This window comes from Mchenga conophoros, linkage group LG6, assembly GCF_057382185.1.
Source record: "Mchenga conophoros isolate Kocher_MC1m ecotype Shallow Benthic linkage group LG6, M_conophoros_male_GT1.1, whole genome shotgun sequence".
In the NCBI taxonomy this organism is placed as follows: domain Eukaryota; kingdom Metazoa; phylum Chordata; class Actinopteri; order Cichliformes; family Cichlidae; genus Mchenga; species Mchenga conophoros.
In genome coordinates, this window is record NC_140531.1 from 35,063,552 (window position 1) to 35,085,811 (window position 22,260).

Sequence of the window (22,260 nt, forward strand, 5' to 3'; positions counted from 1 at the left end):
TAACATACCACTACAGTGACTACATGATTATATAAACAGCTATTTTTGGTGATATTATTAATGCAAATTTTAAGAAAGCTCTGATACACGCAAGCAAAGAATATTCTACTCAATCTTTGTATTTTTATGAGATTACAAATCAATCATATGAATGCATGACAGACATCAGTACATGTTTTCTCTAAATAGACCTGTGTCACCCTCTGCTGTACGATTGTAAAAAGTGCAGTGCATTGGTGCTCAGTGTCTTGGGACATTTTTATTAACAATTTATCTTAATTTTTACCTAAATTTAACAAGTTTTTGAAAGCTTTGCACTCACGCTGCTCACACCATAGTAAGAGGGTCCTTCTAATTCATCCGTCATCCCCGAAACCTCAGCAATAAATGTATGGTGAAAAACAGAACGGGCAACTGGAGCATGTGTTTTTTTTATATTTGGTATGTTGTCTTCATACTCGTTTCAGTTAAATACAGAGTTTAAATAATTTGAAAATCATTGTGTTTTGTCGAATTTACATTTTGTTTAGACTTTTGTAAACAGGCTTGCACAATAATTGCAATAAGGAATTGAACACAATAAATGGGCCATTAATATTTGTGGGGTTTTATATATATATTGATATTTTGGACGAATCTGAATGAATAAGGTCATTAAGCTTGGCTGCATGATATGGTAAAACTTGTTTCTACATGTATGCATGAAGATATTTTTGAGTAATCGCTTCCACACCGTGTACTTTTGAACAAAACAATAAACTATGACAGTAAAACAAACGCATAAAGTCCAAAAACTACAACTCATGATGCTCCTGACAAGGCATTAACTATCAGACTCATCCTTCAGCATGGCTGTCCAGGAGCCACTTACAGGTGAGTAGCGGCTTTTTAAAAGATCCACCCATCCATTAAAGTTGCATACACTTTGGATAGCTCACCAGCCAGTGTGGCTTACACCAAAACACTGAATAGATTTGATTTTTCTGTATCACACATTTTCCAGTAAAGTACATGATGTTACAACAATTTTCTCACTCACATTACCTCTGCTATTCAAATGAGACTTAATGGGTTTTTTCTGTAAATTAACTGTAGGAACTCAGATATTTAGAAATGAAATGTAACCCAAGATTTGGTCCCAAGCTCTGATTTTTTTTTCTGTCTGGGATTCTTAGTTCTCTGTTAGGAAAATTAAGGGAGAACTTGGAACAATCGATGGGAGCACGTTTTTAGCCTAATTTTTATCTTTAATTTTTGGAATGATTTACAATTTAGCTATCAATGGGATGGTGATATGATGATTTACTTACTGTTCTTACATCATTTTGTTTTTCTCAGTGAATTACTATACAAAATATAACATAATCTGAGTCTTTTGAATGACTTTAAATTCTTGTTTCATAGTTTTTATCTAATCAGTTCTTTGTCACGTTTATTACTTTTTGCATTTTAAATATTTTGGATCTTTAGTTCATAGTTCTCTCTAATACAGTTTCTCTTTCTTCAGTTGTTATGTACTTCCTGTTTTACCGAGATAGTTCATTGTCTCCTGTGTCTTGTGTTTAATTTTACTACCTTTGCCTCATTCCCCATATTAGTTTCAGCTGTTGCTCCCAGTGTTCCTATTTTTACACTTTTCCTTGTTTACGCTTTGGCCCTTGTGTTCCCATGTTTCCCATTTCATGTCTGTCAGTCGTTCAGGTTTTTCTTTCAGTTTTACTTTAAAAGCTTTTATTCTGTGCCCTGTTAGTTTTTATTTTCTATCGTGTCTGTTCCCTGATTGTTATCACCTACTGAATGTATGCGCCAGTATCTTGTTCACACTACTGTGTCTAATCTATAATCAGCCCTTTGTGTGTGTATGTGTATATAGCCGAGTCATCTTTCTTGTGTCCTTCATCAAGTTGTATGTTCTCCTTTCTGATAGCTTTGTCTCTTTTTGGATTTGTTCCCCACCCCTTGTGCTTTTGTTACCTCTTTATTTTTATGAGTCCTATGTCTCAGCCACAGTGAGGGTTTGCTTTTATTTGAGGCTCATGAATCTCATGTGCATGTGGTAATAAGACTTAATAGTGTCATGCCATTTATTAATGTCTGCAGCAGTTGTATCCCTCTTATTCACTGATGCGTGTGTACACATTATTCAAGCACAACTGCACTGTATCAAATGTTGCACAATTTACTAGCCCTAAAAGGTAATTGGATTAAAATGGCATGTCATATTAAAGTACAGTTTAAGAACTTAATTTGAGATTAACCAATCACTTAAATCTGATACAGATGTTAATAACATGTCACGATAAGTGGCTCTGTTGTTGTTTTTTGGTTGCTCTTGTCTTTCAGGTGTCAAGCCTCCATCCATTGGCCCATTCAAAGTTAATTGGCACGTAGGCACAGTAGGCCAATCACTCGCCAGGGATCATTACAAAACGCCACCTCCCAGGTGAGCTGGGCCTGCTTCAAACAATAAGCAATAAAAAGTATGTCATGGGTTTCATTTTCCTTTTTTCCCCCTTTTTTAACATCTCTTTTTGTTAGACTTTCAATCTTAAGGATCTCCCTGTAGAAATGAAAATCTATAAATGTAAGAAAAAAGTGCAAGTAATGCTGGAAAGTAATCTAAATAAGTAGTCTTGTTTAATAACTTGTTAACCTAAATGTTGTTCTTTATAGACACAAAACTATTACTTGTATTATTTTTTTTATTACATCATAATTATCCATTTAATAGTGCTTCTGATTGGAAAGTAACATGCCCCAAATGTGATACACTGACACTATCAAATCTGACACTATATAAATCCATGATTTCTGCAGCTGTGCTTGCCGTTCTGCATCCACTAGATGGCAGCAAGTTTATTTCAACACTACTATGCCCGTATAACCCAGGGGAAAAACTGATCTCCCTCTGAACGGCCCCATATGGCTGATCCTGCTTAGCTAATGTCTCCCAGGAACGGTAGTGCATGTCACTTCATGACAAACCTTAAATGGAAAATAACATTGCAATGACCTCTGTCCTCACGAGTTTTGTCATTTTTATCAATAAGAAAAATAGAAACAATTTGACTTATTTGAAAAGAAAATTAACATTAACGTGTTTATGCCTGCACACATAAGAGTGATGCAAAGTGTGACATTAGGAGGGTATTGTTGTATGTAAAACACATAAACATGTACAGCAGGAGCATATGCACTCCCATCTGGCGATGGAGGCTTGATGGATCTGTTCATATGCAGTGTAATGTAGATGTATAAAAAATAGAAGAACACAGTAGTGACGTGTGTGTGGCAGTTGGGCAGTTTGAAGAGAGGCACACAGGGGGGCAAAATGGTTTAGGGCCTTGTTAATTATTAAGGAAGCAGCATTTGTTGTCGTGCCTTAGTCAGCGCTGTGTTGCTTAATCCCACCCTCCACACAAACAAATTTTCAGTATAGGTGCTTTAAATTCCATCAGCGATGTGGAGTAATTTGTCACAATTTTACTGTCTGGTTTAATGTGTGTGTGCTGGAATGCTGCAGCTTTACACAACCCGAAATGCCCAAGTGGGATATAAAACTGAACAGAGATAGTTTTGTTTAAGGTAAATAGCGAGTCAGTGAGAAACTTCAGTTTGCAATAGGTATGTAGTCAATTAAGTATGTCCTTTAGTTACTGTGTTTTAACTGATTCTGTTACAAAAGGGAATGTGAATCTGTGAGTAACTTTTAGAAGGCAAACGTACCTGTAAGAAAAAAGGGAGAGTGCCAAAAAGGAGAGTGAAGAAAAGACTGGACATGCTATGCATCCTAATTTCTTTGTTAATCCTTTGCAGAGAAAATAAAATAGTAGTTGGCATGGGGAAGTATCATTTTTCAGTGCCTTAAGGTGTGTGAAAGGCCTGACAACCAGGAACAGTGTGTGTGTGAGAGAGACAGAGAGATCTGTGTATGCATGCTGGTGCAACATGTTCTTTGATCTTTTCTTAGCCCTGCTCACTTGGCCCCAGGCCGCTTTTGTATTGATGGAAAATTGAGGTTAGGCCTAACTGGACAGTTCTAGGTGAAGAGTAGCAGAGGTGGGAAGGTGACATACTCTGTGCTTTGGCTGATTTTTGTGACTTGGAAGAAGGTCAAAGGAAGGTCATGTTTTCCACTGGAAGACAAATCGAAGCAGTTTGCATTATTAAGAGTTATGGTCCCTGTCGGTGAGATCTGGAGGACGTGAGGTCTGTTCATCATCCTTGAAGTTTGATTGGATACACATGATGTATACAGTCATCCTCGCACAGATTGTTCAGTAGCTGATGTTGGATCAGACCATATATCACTTTTTGAAATGCATGCTTTGTATCTTGAACAGCTCAAGCTTATCCAGTGCCCACGGTGAGCTGTGTTACAGAAAAAAAAGGCTTTAGCGTAATTTCTCAAGACATCAAATTTTAGCTGGTGGGTGTATGTGTGTGTTGGTGTTAATTACATCTGTCTCTCATCCCTGTCAACTTTTCAGTCTATGCTGTAATCATGAAAACAGGGTCTTTCATTTTCCAGGTGGCGCTTAGTGCAATGATAACATAAGTGCCTGTTTAACTCAAGGCATGTACATCCCTGTGTCATCATCTCTCCCATAGAACTGTATAGTCAAGAAAACATCTGAGAACTTTGAATAAATCTATTGTAATGATCAAAGAGAGCATGCATTGCCTAACCTTGAAATAAAATCCACTGGTTTACATTCTTGATTTTCCTGCACTGCATATCTCCTTCAAAGGTTTATGAGATTGGTCCTCTTTTATAAGTCAACATAGTTAGCATGAAGGCTAAAATTAGAAGTCATCAGGTACTTCACTGTCTAGGAAAATGCATTTGTTACCTTGTAACTTATATAAATCCCACATCAAGAAATTTGCAATTTTTTGACATTTAAAACTGTTTACCTGTAAGTCTTCATTTGTTACTCTGGTAAATAAAGAAACTTAATTTAGCATAATTTCTTCCCTAAGTCAAAAAGAAAGGAAACATAAAGAAAAATAGAAAGGCAGTATAGAGCTTTTGGAGGTAACTGCAGGTGGAGTAGGCAGATAAAAAGATTCTGACAACATATCCATATCTACTTATGGTGTGAAACTAATGGAGACAAAAACAGATTCCTTCTCTCCCCAACTGACCTTGGTGGCAGCTGAGCTGAGACTCGAGGGTAGAAACCCAAATAACCCAGCCATGAAAATAAAAATCAATGCAGGAAGCAGATCTGTTGCCAGAAGGTAGTCCTCCAAGGTCAACAGCCCCGGCCGGCTGGCTATCACATTCAGCTTTCCACCCAGTTGCACAGATGTAGACAAACAGCAGACATGGAAAGAAAAATGCCCACAACAATATTCACTCCATGTCAGATCAGCATTTAGCTTGTTTCTAGAAAGAAGTTGTTTAAAGTTGAATCCATTTTCTGTTCACCTGCTGGGATGCGTAGTTCCTTTTTCTTGTAATGATACCACAGCTAAATAGTCCACTCATAATTCACTCATAGCTTAATTCTTTACCAGTCAGATCAAACTGGCTAGTGAGTCTGACTGAAGAAATAACCATTACCCAGAATAAACTTTTTATTTAGTGTCCTTATTAAATTTGGCAGTGTAGTATGTCATTTATTCTTCCCTTTTGCCTCATTTATAGGTCAGTATTAAAACATGTAATGGTTTCAGACCTAGGTTAGACCGTTTTCAAGGAAGATATGTTGACCATAAACTGTACATTAAAGTGGATAACACATCACCACCTGCTCCCTCTGCACAGAAGTGAAGCCTTAGGTTCTGGTTGAATAGTCTCCTCTGCTTAGGAAGCCTCCTAACTGAGTGAAATGACCCAGAAGTATCTAAGTGGCAGTCTTGACAAGAGGTTGTCGAACTTTCTAAATGCTAAAGAAGGGTTTCCGGTGCTTCCTTCCTTATCTCTTTTAACACGGGAAGAACCATCTTTTGTCAAAGGACAGGTGATAATGCTATCCCACAGTTCCCTCAGGTTGCAGCCTTTCAAAGTTTCATATTATGCAGTTGTCAACAACACCACCAGGGGACTTGGAACGTCTCAGCATTGTGAATATCTAATGAATTCACCCTTACCTAAACCTCATGACATTTTTCATCAGCATCAAGAAAAACAGTTTAGTTAAAGACTCAGAATGCTTTTTTTTTTCACCTCAACTGCAATCTAAATATTATGCAAATTATAATAAGAAATTTACAATCAGAGTCTGCACAAAAGTAAAAAGTAAAACTGGTGGAGCCCCTGCTTACTGTTGCAATAACAATAAAATAAACTGACCTTTCTCAGCTGGATTTACAAAGTAAAGGTAGCCCCTTTACTCAGCTGTTGCGCAGTTTAATTAGTAAATCTGTCTGAGCTCAGTTACATCTGGTTACACCATTTCTTCGCATTGCTCACTGTACTGACATACACTGGAAACCAAATAGAGCTATTATTAATGATGCACTCCTAATCTTTTCCTGCCTGTTAGCCTGCTGATCAAAACGTGCTGGACTTAACGTGCAGAGTGGGGCTACATGTAGCTTTACAACTGACAGGAATCCAACAGGAGAGAGTGACAGATTTCTCTTAGGCTTAATTACAGTAATCCTGACTTAACGTTTTACTTTGTTGTTTCATTTAAAATTACTATCCATGGATCAGTTTTATGATGTTGGAACAGAAGGTTTTAATTCAGGCAAATTGGCTACAATCTAAACTCAAAGAAATGATGTTGTTAAACAATATTATGTTCTGCTTTAATCACCAGTTTTGCTTCACCCATTGTTTCTCGAGCAATTAACAGCCTCTCGGAGGAAACCTATGGAAGACTCTTAAAACATGATGAGTGAAAGCTTCTGTCACCAGTTATTTCAGTAATTATTGAAGGTCATGTTAAGGCCACATGAGTAATTAGTTTGGGTTATGGTTAAACTAGAGAAGCAGATCACCTAAATTGAAGGTGGGAATAAGAGGATGGAGTCTGCGTGTAGAAAATAATAGGATTTATTGTGGCGAGAGTCCCAAGGAGATTCCCGCATAAGTATTTGGAGACTTTTATCAGAAAAGAACACCATTCCTACTTATTTACTTAGTAGGAGAAAAAAACACTTTCAAAATCCTGTTTGCTCTTGAGGCACAGGTGCTTGATATTTGTCATGCGTCTATGTGCCCAGTTTACAGAAGCCTCATAAACAGACTAGAATATCTTTCTAGGGAGTGGTTAAGGCAGAGATAGTAATAGTAACATTTCTTTAAAGTGGCTTAATAGACATGGAACTTGATAGAGTTTTGTTAGTGTCATTTAAATTGTCTCTCAAAAAAATCAACTCCAATTTAAAGGCCTGTCCCAATCTACTTGCTTGGTTTCTCTGAAGTACCCATTTAAAAGTTCATCCAATTTAGCGGTTCAGTTTGTTGGAAGCCTCACAGATAAGGTCAGGGAGCGAGTATTAAATACAGTGTTTAGGTTTGTGCAGCGCTTGAGCGTTCACAGCTGTCAGAGCATAAGTAAAGAGAAGAAGCTCTCTGTAGCATGTATCTCTTTTAAAAATGCTCTTCTTCAGGAAAATACATTTTTCATTCATTTGTGATAAAAAAAATTGTTTGAATTAATGCAAAAATTATTTAACAACATTACTAACAAATGAATGCCGTATCTATGCTGCTGTTTAACCATACCCTGATTTCAAAAACCCAATTTCTGGAGGTGAGGCAGGCAACTCACTGAGGTCCAGTGCAGCTTTGTGGAGCACTTGAGCACTCAGCTCTTTTCAGTGAGCTCAGGCCCTTAATTACTTCATAAAGGTCAAGACGGGCAGCCATGAATATGCTTATCCACCACCATCTTTGGATGCTGCACAGGTGAGCATTCGAAGCTGACAATCAATCATAGGTCACACGGGACAGGCTCCTAAGTTCCTGCTCACCACATCAACCCCATAAACCACGATTTTACAGCAATGTCTGAGTGAGGAGAGACGTCACTCCTCCAGGCTGCAGTGAGTATAATTTCTGATGCGGTGTGGACCTCTTGATTTATATCAGCACATTAGCTTAGCGCTTGAAATAATTTTTGCAGTCAGGTGACAGCTAACAGAAGAATATGGTAATGGGCCAGTATTAGCAGCAGGTTTCCTTCCTCTGCCTTGTAATTTCAAAACAAATTCTACGTTTAAAAAACACATACACTGTTGTTCACATGGTATATTGATGTTTCACTGAGTACAGCTCCATTTTCAGTGTGAATGCTGAATACAAAGTAAAACCATTTATTACCCATGCCAAAGCATTGCTCAAGAGATGGCACTGTCGACTGTTCTGTCTGTTGCTTGATCCAACGCTTTGGCTCAGTATGACGCAGACTCAACAACAGCTTGATGGCTTGCTTCAGCAGTGGCAGTAGTACACACATTTATGGTTCCTAAATAGTAAATCTAAGGCTCTAGCCACATTGCAAATGCAATAATATCAGATTTTATTTTCAAATAGATTGTAAAATTAATGCACTCTGTCTTGACACTGGATTGGCGGAGGCTTTTGTACAGAAATTCTTCCACAGATGATGACTCTGACTTTGGTGACCCATTGGTATTTACACCAGTGACATCATGAGGCTGACATTTGTGCTTTAAGGTGAAACACTACAGGAAAAACACATTTAAGTCATGTACAGGTCACTTTTGAGTTTTTGAGCTATTTTGCAACCGTAATTCAATTCAATTCAATTCAATTTTACTTGCTCACATAAAGACCGGATTTTCCTTAGTAAATATGAAGGTCATGCTTTTTATCATAAACAAATATTTAATTCTATGCAATGTAGTGGAAAATACCACAAAGCACATTAAATACACACTGAGAAATAGAGTTATTTTTCTGTTTCACACAAGAGAAAAGATGGTATATGTGAAGCTACACAGTATATGTGTGTAATATTTGTTAAAGATTCAGAAATTGTCAGAAATTGCTCAAAAAAGACCCGTGGATACATTCCTACTCAAGTGTAAAGTCTGTTACTAGACAGAACCCAGCTGAGTTAAGAAGGGAGAGTAAAAGCTTCCCTTTATTCTTGTTGTGTTTACCTAGGAGGACTTGGAAAAGTCCCACATGTGACTTATTGTGATCTGGTCACCCTTTGTGCATGTCCGTTCTACTCAGCAGCCATACCTTACAGGGAATGAAAAAATCTTTTACATTTGTTATTGTTGCAATGGCGTTCTCTTGATGAAACCCAGTATCTGCAGTGCACGGTCTCCTCACGGACACACTTAAAGTTTTTGAAATATCTACAAAAAAATGTCCAGTTCACCAGCGGTTTGATGTTCTAAAGATTTATTTCAGTCCTTCATGTTGGAGTCCCAGATGTTGACACATGGCAGTATTGCATTTTAAAGGTGTTACGTGGACTCCGCTGCTTCTTCTGGCACATTTAAACATGTCAGGCTGTCACGAGGAATGGTGTAATCAGACAGGTTGGGATGTCCGGACACCACACAGCAGCTCAGGGCACTGCGGAAAATCCCCATGTGAGGCGCATTAAACCACCGGTTGGTTGAAGCGTCGTAGTACTCAACGTTGAAAGTGGTGGTGAAGCCGTTGAAGCCCCCGACAGCAAAGAGGCGATCATTGATTACCTCAATGCCAAAGTTGCTGCGGCGGGTCAACATAGAGGACACGAGGTTCCACGTATTGGTTTGTGGGTTGTAAGCCTCAGCGGTGCGCAGACGTCTGTTTCCATCGAAGCCACCAACCTAAAAGTAAATGCATGGGTGAAATGATTGTGAAGTATTTATGTTTTCAGTTGTCTTCACAGCTCTTTTGCCTTTATTTCAAAAAGGAGCTTCGAGTTTCAGTCCTTTCTTCAGCAGGTCAGCACCAGGATAAGGTCACTGCATTCTGCTGATAATAATTTTTTCATTTTTGAATAGAGACAGTGTAAATAGAAAATAAATCTTCAAGAGTAGCTAGCTAAATAAAGAAGTATGTCTCCAAAGGTGAGACTACACAATCTTTGCTTTTTACCAAAGGGTATAGCAGCAAATCAACTAAATCAGTGGGTTTAAGGCAACTAGCAAGACAAATTTACAGCTAAAATACGTACTGTCCCAAGAGAATGAGTGCTAATCACTTGGCTTATTTTTCAAAAGGTGTTGGAGGATAATTTTGAAATTGTCTCTAACATATTTCCCCTAGTGGAATGATGAGGAAATGTGAAATCATCAGTGAAATCATTTTGGGAATGGAGCAAATTCAAATCATGAAATGAAAAAATACATGCAGCAGAAACATCACTAATCAGTTAAATTAATGAGTGAGAATGCCTTCTCTGAACCTGTGGTCAGGATAGGAATCTGATTATTGATGAATACAAAACAAAGTTAGCAAAACTGCCAAATCTGTCAGCCTTGCTGATCAAGGCACATTACAGATGTGACTTGTATGTTACGTGAGTGTCAGCACTACTTTCTGGTCTTACTGCAAAGACATGATCCGCATATGCAATGACACCTATCCCACTGCGGCGGCTGTTCATGGGACTGATCATCGTCCACTGGTCGGTCTCTGGGTTGTAACATTCAGCTGTCTGCAGACACTCGTTCCCATTGAATCCACCACAAATGTAAATCTGAAGACAAAGAAAAAAAACAAAAAAAACCTGACATTAGTATATATTTCAACTTTTTAAGAGTTGATGTTTTTCCCTACTTGCATGCTATTACATTCTGTGAACTTAAAAGTTTTTTGAAAATCTTTTTCTTTTACATGATCAACATAACAATGAACACTATAAATTCTTCTGATACAGACTGACATTTAGACATTTAGTCCCTGCCTTTCAAAAATAAAAAAAGCTAATTCTTTTAATGACTTTTGTTTTCCTTATCATCACTATTACGGGCATACAGGTAGTTTTAAATGTGTAGTTTTGTTCAATTTAGGCCTTCATCACTCTAGCTTAGAAACCAGTTTGTGAGGTATCTTGCACCTCGCTTCACTGTAAAAAATGTGTATCCCCTGACTGGTTGGCAAGTGGTAGCTGGAGGTTGATGGTGTCACTAGTGTGAAATTGAAGAAAGGTGTTGCACCACAAACCTCCTTGTGTTTGCTTTGGTCATTAGCAGACTGTTGAGCACACCAGAGGTTTGCATGGAATACTCTGACTTGTCTGCAAACACTCACAAACTATTTGTAGAAGTCAGTGTCTTTCATACAACCACTCCCTAACCAGCCGAGGAATACATATTTTTCACTAGCAACTGGTTGTTACCAAAAGGTTGCTGACAGGTCTCTAGGCCTGTGTGCCTGAGACCCTACTCTATTTCTCTCCTGCTCTTTTACTTTACCCACCCGGCTGTGAAGTGTTGTGCAGCTGGCATCGCTCCTCTGTTCATGCATGGATGCAATAAGACTCCACTGGTTGGTTTCAGGTTGATAGCGCTCTGCACTGCTGAGTCGTACATGCCCGTCGTAGCCTCCCATGGCATAGATGAACCCGTTCAACACAGTCACGCTCACATAGCAGCGGCGGCAGTACATGGGTGCCACCTCATTCCAGGTGCGAGTGGTCAGGTCAAACCTACAGACGCTGTTGAAATGCTCCACCCTGTCGAAGCCACCAATGGAGTAGACGTACCCGTTGAGGAAGGCGGCTCCATGATAGGCACGAGGATGCTCCAGGTTGTTTGTTACGTTTACCCAGCATTCAGCCCGGTAATCATAGGCCTCGATGGCGTTAGTTGGATTACGGTCACTCCATCCCCCAATGGCCAGCAGGACGGAATGAGGCAGGCGGGGACGAGCAAGATGGGGACAGAGGCGAAACACATAGGGTCTGTTGGTCATATTTTGTGGTAATATAATGGCAGCCTTTATCATGGACAGACGGTCAGAACTGGTCCGCACCAACTGATTGAGCCGCACATTGTCCCTTAGGTAGTCTAAAGTCACCAGTCCCAGTCGGACCTACAGAGACATGACAGAAGACAATAGGACTTAGACAATGGAAACATTGAATTTGAACTATATCAGTTTTAGTCAACTCCAGCTTCTTTAGGATAATGCTCGTAGTGTTATTTCATTTTCTTATTGCTAGCAAGAGGGAGACCAAAGTGAGACACCATTAGCCTTTTTGTCAACATAGACAAAAGAAGAGAATTGCTTAAATGTGGTTTGGCTACAGCTGAAAAGACCAACATCTCGAGCGATTAAAGCATCCTTATACCCAGATGGATTGACTCAATCTATGACTTAAATGCTGAAGATTTAAGTCGAAACTAAATGTAGTAATGGAAGTTTATACACCTTAGACAACAGAGCGATGAGGTGTTGTTCCCGTTCTGCAGGCACATGGCTAATCCACTTTATAAGTGCTTCGTACGCAGTGCTCTCACACTGTACATTGAGGTCATCTCTTTCAAGAATATCACCAAGTTCCTCCACAGTTAGCTGCAGGAACTCCTCCTGAAGAACCACCTGCTCAAAGTTACTGATGATGTAGTGGAAGGCCTTGGCACGTAGTTCGGGTGATAAGTGTACTTTTGTGAACTGCCAAATGCCAACACAGTTCTCTGCGCAGAGTTGCTCCCCCACGAAGTCACTGCAGATTTTTACAATGTCCATTACATTGAGTTGATCAGCTGCCATGAGAAGTTCCACTGCGTTTTCCTCCGTTACAGAAACACTGCCAGTGTATGCAAAGTCAATGATGAGTGCCATCATCTCAGGAGACAAGCCAGGTATGTTGAAGACCTGTTTGTCTGGGTCGCTCCAAGAGGTGAAGAGAGCTCTGAGGGTAGAGATGGACACAGAGCAGAGAATTTTAAAAGGTGTGGAAGCAACAAGATAATAAACCATGTCAAGCACAAGTAGGATAAATATATAAAATCAATTGACTGGAATGGAAATGATCGCCTGATTGCATGTGTTACTATGTGATTATTGTGATAGTCTTTTCATGTCTAGTCCATATTGCTGTAGAGGATATAACTCCAAAACAGAGTTTGTACATGTTTAGTGAGCTTGAGTGTTGGATTTATTACACTGGCAGTATGTATATGAAGCTATTGCCAAACAAAATGCAGTGACAGAGCCTCCACCATGTTTTACAGCTGATTCGAGACACTCAGTGTTGTACCTCTATGATAAATGTTTAAGTCAACTCCATAAGGCCTATTTCCACTGATCTTCAGTCTAGTTATCGTGTAATTTGGCATATCTCAGCCTGTTTCCTTTTTCATAGGTCAACATTAAATGGCTTAACAAACAAATAAACAAACAAACAAAAACAAAACAAAAGCATTCCTCTGAAAATGGTCAGGTACAATGACTGGACCGAAAAGGGTGAAAAATGTCCAATCAAAACCTTTGAAAGCCTCTGACAACTATTGTTCAAGTGTACCTTTAAAAAATCATCTACTTCAAAGCAAAACATAACGACACGAGAGGCAACTCAAAACTTTTGCACAGCATATAACTGCATAATAGCATTCAACCTTTTTAGTATTAGTAAATCTGGTGTGTTTTACTGTGTGGATAACACTTGATAAGATTTTAATGTAACTTAATAAAACACATAAATGAAACTTCAGCTCAACACAGTCTGAATTTAGTTCATGCAATCACCAAGTGCAAATGTTTGCGTTATGTTTTGGGTATATCTGTCAGTTGACTGTGACCGTCTTTTTATCACAAAAGCTCCATGATTCCTTTTTGTTGGCACTGTTTCACAGACTAAGACCATGAAATACATTTTCCTGGGGTATAAATCGGTAATCATTCCTCCCCATTATCAGGTAAGCAACTCACCTGAAGTACGGGGTGCAGTTACACAGGATTATCTTGTGGACCGGAAATTCAACATCCTCCACTTTGATGATTGCATCACAAAATTTTCCCTCAAAACGGAGTTCATTATACACCGAGCTCGACTTGTATGGAGGCTGTTCTTCCCTCATCTTGAGTTTTGTGACTGCTTTTCTTATTTTTTTGTCTGAAGTTTGTCTTACAATCCAATACAGTTTGTCTTAAAGTGTTCTGAGCACCAAATCAAACCTAACTGTGACATTATGGAATGGAAGCTTATGACATCAAAATGACTTGGCAACAGTCACCCCATAGAATTGTTTTCAAATCTAAATCTACGTTTTTAAAAAATGAACCTTTCATTGCTTAACAGCTTTGTTTTGATTTGGTTTTAATGTATTGCAAATGAGCCTCACAGATAGCACACAGCATTTTGTATGTTTGCTTCACAGAGGTCAACTTATGGACTACAATATCACATTTAGTTTTTATGCATGCAAGCTCATTGCCACACTTTTTTGTGTACTTTTCATTATTGCCCCGGTATTTTCCCTACTACACAACCTAAAGTATTTGTTATTAAAAATATGAGTCTAAAAACACATGGCAGTGCCAAACACAGATATGATACATAGCATGATTCATGGCTAAGCTGTTTTCTCGGATTGTATTAGACTTTTATCCAGGAGGAAAAATGTGCTCCTGCACTTTACTGATGTACTAGAGTAGTAAAAAACAAACAAATAAACAAACAAAAAAACAGGTTTGTGTTCTAGAAAAATTTTATAGACCAACACTATAATATATGTACTGTATATATCGTACAAGACTGCTATAATGACGGTGCTTGACAGTGTTACCTCAGACAGGTGCAAGCAGTCACCTGCCTGAGCACAGACTGCACACGCGTAGCAGATCTGCTGTTGAACAATTGCTCAAAGATATAAGACAAAATATATATATAAGACTAAAAGCAGGTTGGATGTGACAAGCCTGGTTTGATGTAGATGTAGAGGTGTGTATGAAAACATCATCCCAAAATTAGAAAATTATAATGGAAAGAGTTTGATTTAGAGTCTTTGTAAAATAAAGTGGAGCAGCAGGAACAATCCCAGGACAGCCTTCTGCTTGCAATAAGAAAAATGTAAGAAATGTTTACAGTAAATTCATAAATCAGTCAATTCAGCATCAGAATAAAGATTAGACCACCATGGAGGGAGGTTGTTCCTATGAACAGCTTTGCAAATCACTGTCTACACGTTGGTTTACTGCAATAAGGTGCTGTGTTGGTGTTGCTTCAACCTTCATGTTGTGCAGGTAGGGGGACTGCACAGCATTTTATGCTTTTTCCCCCTGTCCCAAATGTGGGATAGGGGAATATAAGACTCCCCTTATAGATGGCTAATAAATCGTTTATAGCTATGTTATTAATTAAGCTTCAAACACTTTATAAACCATTAATAAATGTTACGCATTAAAGAAAGAGAGAAGAAAGAGAAAAACCTGACCAGTTTATTGCCAAATAGAGATCTATTCACTTATATATTTCATCTAGAGTTGCTATATTAAACATTTCAGACTAAGTTACTACCTTGTAAGCACAATAGGCATTTGTAAAGATATATTTTAAACATATAATATTGTATTTTATCAGTGCATTATAAATATCTGCAACTATCAATGGGAGCCTTATTTTAAAATGTAAAACGTGTCACTATTTATTAACGACTAATGAACATGTACGTGAAGTACCCTCAGAGGATCTACTAGAACATGTGAATGCAGCACTATAGACGATACCGCCACCATTTCCGAGACTAACAAGCTGATCTACAACACGGCAGCAGTGATCAGTGAGATGCTTGGCTACAAGTTGAATAGTCGCAAGGAGCAGTACCCTCAAGGTAGCACGGAGAGAGGTTAGCCAACTATCTGAGCTGCAGAATGGTATGACTGTGAGGGACCAAGCAGCCAAAGCATAGAGGACACAGGCAAAAAATATCTTCAAAAAGGGTTTTCTTTATTTTAACCCTCAAAAAGTTCAAAAATGACAAAATTCAAAATCATAATTAGCAGGCCCATAAAAGAGGTCAACTAAATATAACTCTGCGAAAAGTAATTTCCAGAAACTTAAACCAACAAAGTGAGACACAACTTAACTCACAAACTGACCAAATTACAAAGACACATGAGGGTAGCTTTTATAATGATTTGGCCAAACCATTTACACACAATAGGGGGGAAACAAAAACACACACTAATATTAACTAAGCACAGAATAACCTAACTAAACCTAAAACACCCCTGCTCCTGGTAAGCCCATGGTTGGTCCTGCTGAGCAGGCATTTTGTTCCCAGAGTTGTCAGCCACGATATTTGCCCAGACAGAAAACAGCCACCACCCAAACCCAGGTAACTCAAAGAAAGAGAAACATAATTAATATAACAAAATATTTTAGAAAAACCACACAATGTTACTATGTGCGCGCCTCATAATACCAGTGTTAGGTTTACCCAAATGATTAATGAATTATATTAATGAAGAAAACTGCAAAGCAAACTAATAAAGTGAAAAAATGGACTGATTTACCCATGTGTGGCTGATGCCATCACAGTGACAAAGAAGATGCCTAAGAAGTACAGCAAGCCGTCCATACCTGAGGTCTTGGAAACTGCCAAGCAACAACTCAAAGCCTTGGCCAGTCGCTTGAAGAGGTACACCAGAGAGATCGAAGGCAGGAGAATAAGCCAGCTGTTCTCCACAGAACAATCCAAGGTGTACTCTCAGTGTCAGGGGAACAATATGAGAACAGTACCACCAAGGCTGGAGACGGAGCAATACTGGAAGAGCATGTGGGAGAAAGACGCAACCCATAACAGCAATGCTCAGTGGATAGCGGATCTGAGAGCAGATCACAGCAACCTCCCTTTTCCTTAGTAAATATGAAGGTCATGCTTTTTTATCATAAACAAATATATAATTCTATGTAATATAGTGGAAAATACCACAAAGCACATTAAATACACACTGAGAAATAGAGTTATTTTTCTGTTTCACACAAGAGAAAAGATGGTGTTAAGCAACACAGTATATGTGTGTAATATTTGTTAAAGATTCAAAAATTGTCAGAAATTGCTCAAAAATGACCCGTGGATACATTCCTACTCAAGTGTAAAGTCTGTTACTAGACAGAACCCCAGCTGAATTAAGAAGGGAGAGTAAAAGCTTCCCTTTATTCTTGTTGTGTTTACCTAGGAGGACTTGGAAAAGTCCCACATGTGACTTATTGTGATCTGGTCACCCTTTGTGCATGTCCGTTCTACTCAGCAGCCATACCTTGCAGGGAATGAAAAATTCTTTTAAATTTGTTATTGTTGCAATGGCGTTCTCTTGATGAAACCCAGTATCTGCAGTGCACGGTCTCCTCACGCACACACTTAAAGTTTTTGAAATATCTACAAAAAATGTCCAGTTCACCAGCGGTTTGATGTTCTAAAGATTTATTTTACACCTTCATGTTGGAGTCCCAGATGTTGACACATGGCAGTATTGCATTTTAAAGGTGTTACGTGGACTCCGCTGCTTCTTCTGGCACATTTAAACATGTCAGGCTGTCACGAGGAATGGTGTAATCAGACAGGTTGGGATGTCCGGACACCACACAGCAGCTCAGGGCACTGCGGAAAATCCCCATGTCACATGCTTTAAACCACCGGTTGGTTGAAGCGTCGTAGTACTCAACGTTGAAAGTGGTGGTGAAGCCGTTGAAGCCCCCGACAGCAAAGAGGCGATCATTGATTACCGCAATGCCAAAGTTGCTGCGGCGGGTCAACATAGAGGACACGAGGTTCCACGTATTGGTTTGCGGGTTGTAAGCCTCAGCGGTGCGCAGACGTCTGTTTCCATCAAAGCCACCAACCTAAAAGTAAATGCATGGGTGAAATGATTGTGAAGTATTTATGTTTTCAGTTGTCTTCACAGCTCTTTTGCCTTTATTTCAAAAAGGAGCTTCGAGTTTCAGTCCTTTCTTCAGCAGGTCAGCATCAGGATAAGGTCACTGCATTCTGCTGATAATAATTTTTTCATTTTTGAATAGAGACAGTGTAAATAGAAAATAAATCTTCAAGAGTAGCTAGCTAAATAAAGAAGTATGTCTCCGAAGGTGAGACTACACAATCTTTGCTTTTTACCAAAGGGTATAGCAGCAAATCAACTAAATCAGTGGGTTTAAGGCAACTAGCAAGACAAATTTACAGCTAAAATACATACTGTCCCAAGAGAATGAGTGCTAATCACTTGGCTTATTTTTCAAAAGGTGTTGGAGGATGATTTTGAAATTGTCTCTAACATATTTCCCCTAGTGGAATGATGAGGAAATGTGAAATCATCAGTGAAATCATTTTGGGAATGGAGCAAATTCAAATCATGAAATGAAAAAATACATGCAGCAGAAACATCACTAATCAGTTAAATTAATGAGTGAGAATGCCTTCTCTGAACCTGTGGTCAGGATAGGAATCTGATTATTGATGAATACAAAACAAAGTTAGCAAAACTGCCAAATCTGTCAGCCTTGCTGATCAAGGCACATTACAGATGTGACTTGTATGTTACGTGAGTGTCAGCACTACTTTCTGGTCTTACTGCAAAGACATGATCCGCATATGCAATGACACCTATCCCACTGCGGCGGCTGTTCATGGGACTGATCATCGTCCACTGGTCGGTCTCTGGGTTGTAACATTCAGCTGTCTGCAGACACTCGTTCCCATTGAATCCACCACAAATGTAAATCTGAAGACAAAGAAAAAAAACAAAAAAAACCTGACATTAGTATATATTTCAACTTTTTAAGAGTTGATGTTTTTCCCTACTTGCATGCTATTACATTCTGTGAACTTAAAAGTTTTTTGAAAATCTTTTTCTTTTACATGATCAACATAACAATGAACACTATAAATTCTTCTGATACAGACTGACATTTAGACATTTAGTCCCTGCCTTTCAAAAATAAAAAAAGCTAATTCTTTTAATGACTTTTGTTTTCCTTATCATCACTATTACGGGCATAAGGTAGTTTTAAATGTGTAGTTTTGTTCAATTTAGGCCTTCATCACTCTAGCTTAGAAACCAGTTTGTGAGGTATCTTGCACCTCGCTTCACTGTAAAAAATGTGTATCCCCTGACTGGTTGGCAAGTGGTAGCTGGAGGTTGATGGGTGTCACTAGTGTGAAATTGAAGAAAGGTGTTGCACCACAAACCTCCTTGTGTTTGCTTTGGTCATTAGCAGACTGTTGAGCACACCAGAGGTTTGCATGGAATACTCTGACTTGTCTGCAAACACTCACAAACTATTTGTAGAAGTCAGTGTCTTTCATACAACCACTCCCTAACCAGCCGAGGAATACATATTTTTCACTAGCAACTGGTTGTTACCAAAAGGTTGCTGACAGGTCTCTAGGCCTGTGTGCCTGAGACCCTACTCTATTTCTCTCCTGCTCTTTTACTTTACCCACCCGGCTATGAAGTGTTGTGCAGCTGGCATCGCTCCTCTGTTCATGCATGGATGCAATAAGACTCCACTGGTTGGTTTCAGGTTGATAGCGCTCTGCACTGCTGAGTCGTACATGCCCGTCGTAGCCTCCCATGGCATAGATGAACCCGTTCAACACAGTCACGCTCACATAGCAGCGGCGGCAGTACATGGGTGCCACCTCATTCCAGGTGCGAGTGGTCAGGTCAAACCTACGGACGCTGTTGAAATGCTCCACCCTGTCGAAGCCACCAATGGAGTAGACGTACCCGTTGAGGAAGGCGGCTCCATGATAGGCACGAGGATGCTCCAGGTTGTTTGTTACGTTTACCCAGCATTCAGCCCGGTAATCATAGGCCTCGATGGCGTTAGTTGGATTACGGTCACTCCATCCCCCAATGGCCAGCAGGACGGAATGAGGCAGGCGGGGACGAGCAAGATGGGGACAGAGGCGAAACACATAGGGTCTGTTGGTCATATTTTGTGGTAATATAATGGCAGCCTTTATCATGGACAGACGGTCAGAACTGGTCCGCACCAACTGATTGAGCCGCACATTGTCCCTTAGGTAGTCTAAAGTCACCAGTCCCAGTCGGACCTACAGAGACATGACAGAAGACAATAGGACTTAGACAATGGAAACATTGAATTTGAACTATATCAGTTTTAGTCAACTCCAGCTTCTTTAGGATAATGCTCGTAGTGTTATTTCATTTTCTTATTGCTAGCAAGAGGGAGACCAAAGTGAGACACCATTAGCCTTTTTGTCAACATAGACAAAAGAAGAGAATTGCTTAAATGTGGTTTGGCTACAGCTGAAAAGACCAACATCTCGAGCGATTAAAGCATCCTTATACCCAGATGGATTGACTCAATCTATGACTTAAATGCTGAAGATTTAAGTCGAAACTAAATGTAGTAATGGAAGTTTATACACCTTAGACAACAGAGCGATGAGGTGTTGTTCCCGTTCTGCAGGCACATGGCTAATCCACTTTATAAGTGCTTCGTACGCAGTGCTCTCACACTGTACATTGAGGTCATCTCTTTCAAGAATATCACCAAGTTCCTCCACAGTTAGCTGCAGGAACTCCTCCTGAAGAACCACCTGCTCAAAGTTACTGATGATGTAGTGGAAGGCCTTGGCACGTAGTTCGGGTGATAAGTGTACTTTTGTGAACTGCCAAATGCCAACACAGTTCTCTGCGCAGAGTTGCTCCCCCACGAAGTCACTGCAGATTTTTACAATGTCCATTACATTGAGTTGATCAGCTGCCATGAGAAGTTCCACTGCGTTTTCCTCCGTTACAGAAACACTGCCAGTGTATGCAAAGTCAATGATGAGTGCCATCATCTCAGGAGACAAGCCAGGTATGTTGAAGACCTGTTTGTCTGGGTCGCTCCAAGAGGTGAAGAGAGCTCTGAGGGTAGAGATGGACACAGAGCAGAGAATTTTAAAAGGTGTGGAAGCAACAAGATAATAAACCATGTCAAGCACAAGTAGGATAAATATATAAAATCAATTGACTGGAATGGAAATGATCGCCTGATTGCATGTGTTACTATGTGATTATTGTGATAGTCTTTTCATGTCTAGTCCATATTGCTGTAGAGGATATAACTCCAAAACAGAGTTTGTACATGTTTAGTGAGCTTGAGTGTTGGATTTATTACACTGGCAGTATGTATATGAAGCTATTGCCAAACAAAATGCAGTGACAGAGCCTCCACCATGTTTTACAGCTGATTCGAGACACTCAGTGTTGTACCTCTATGACAAATGTTTAAGTCAACTCCATAAGGCCTGTTTCCACTGATCTTCAGTCTAGTTACCGTGTAATTTGGCATATCTCAGCCTGTTTCCTTTTTCATAGGTCAACATTAAATGGCTTAACAAACAAATAAACAAACAAACAAAAACAAAACAAAAGCATTCCTCTGAAAATGGTCAGGTACAAGGACTGGACCGAAAAGGGTGAAAAATGTCCAATCAAAACCTTTGAAAGCCTCTGAGAACTGTTGTTCAAGTGTATCTTTAAAAAATCATCTAATTCAAAGCAAAACATAACGACACGAGAGGCAACTCAAAACTTTTGCACAGCATATAACTGCATAATAGCATTCAACCTTTTTAGTATTAGTAAATCTGGTGTGTTTTACTGTGTGGATAACACTTGATAAGATATTAATGTAACTTAATAAAACACATAAATGAAACTTCAGCTCAACACAGTCTGAATTTAGTTCATGCAATCACCAAGTGCAAATGTTTGCGTTATGTTTTGGGTATATCTGTCAGTTGACTGTGACCGTCTTTTTATCACAAAAGCTCCATGATTCCTTTTTGTTGGCACTGTTTCACAGACTAAGACCATGAAATACATTTTTTCCTGGGGTATAAATCGGTAATCATTCCTCCCCATTATCAGGTAAGCAACTCACCTGAAGTACGGGGTGCAGTTACACAGGATTATCTTGTGGACCGGAAATTCAACATCCTCCACTTTGATGATTGCATCACAAAATTTTCCCTCAAAACGGAGTTCATTATACACCGAGCTCGACTTGTATGGAGGCTGTTCTTCCCTCATCTTGAGTTTTGTGACTGCTTTTCTTATTTTTTTGTCTGAAGTTTGTCTTACAATCCAATACAGTTTGTCTTAAAGTGTTCTGAGCACCAAATCAAACCTAACTGTGACATTATGGAATGGAAGCTTATGACATCAAAATGACTTGGCAACAGTCACCCCATAGAATTGTTTTCAAATCTAAATCTACGTTTTTTAAAAAATGAACCTTTCATTGCTTAACAGCTTTGTTTTGATTTGGTTTTAATGTATTGCAAATGAGCCTCACAGATAGCACACAGCATTTTGTATGTTTGCTTCACAGAGGTCAACTTATGGACTACAATATCACA

The 22,260-nt window shown here is 39.3% G+C and overlaps 2 protein-coding genes across 2 annotated transcripts; both read right to left on the reverse strand.

Annotated features, from left to right (window-relative positions):
- Positions 1 to 9,331: 9,331 nt before the first annotated feature.
- LOC146573144 (kelch-like protein 10) lies at positions 9,332 to 14,079 on the reverse strand. The gene is made up of 5 exons (XM_085277750.1): positions 13,811 to 14,079; positions 12,308 to 12,791; positions 11,354 to 11,968; positions 10,482 to 10,631; positions 9,332 to 9,756 (listed from the first exon to the last, which is right to left on the reverse strand). Exons 1-5 carry the CDS (start codon positions 13,957 to 13,959, stop codon positions 9,403 to 9,405), a joined length of 1,752 nt encoding a protein of 583 aa, XP_085133876.1. The 5' UTR covers positions 13,960 to 14,079; the 3' UTR covers positions 9,332 to 9,402.
- Positions 14,080 to 17,300: 3,221 nt separating this feature from the next.
- Positions 17,301 to 22,051, reverse strand: LOC146573145 (kelch-like protein 10). The gene is made up of 5 exons (XM_085277749.1): positions 21,783 to 22,051; positions 20,278 to 20,761; positions 19,324 to 19,938; positions 18,452 to 18,601; positions 17,301 to 17,726 (listed from the first exon to the last, which is right to left on the reverse strand). The coding sequence occupies exons 1-5, from the start codon at positions 21,929 to 21,931 to the stop codon at positions 17,373 to 17,375; spliced, it is 1,752 nt and encodes a 583-aa protein (XP_085133875.1). The 5' UTR covers positions 21,932 to 22,051; the 3' UTR covers positions 17,301 to 17,372.
- Between the last annotated feature and the right edge of the window lie 209 nt (positions 22,052 to 22,260).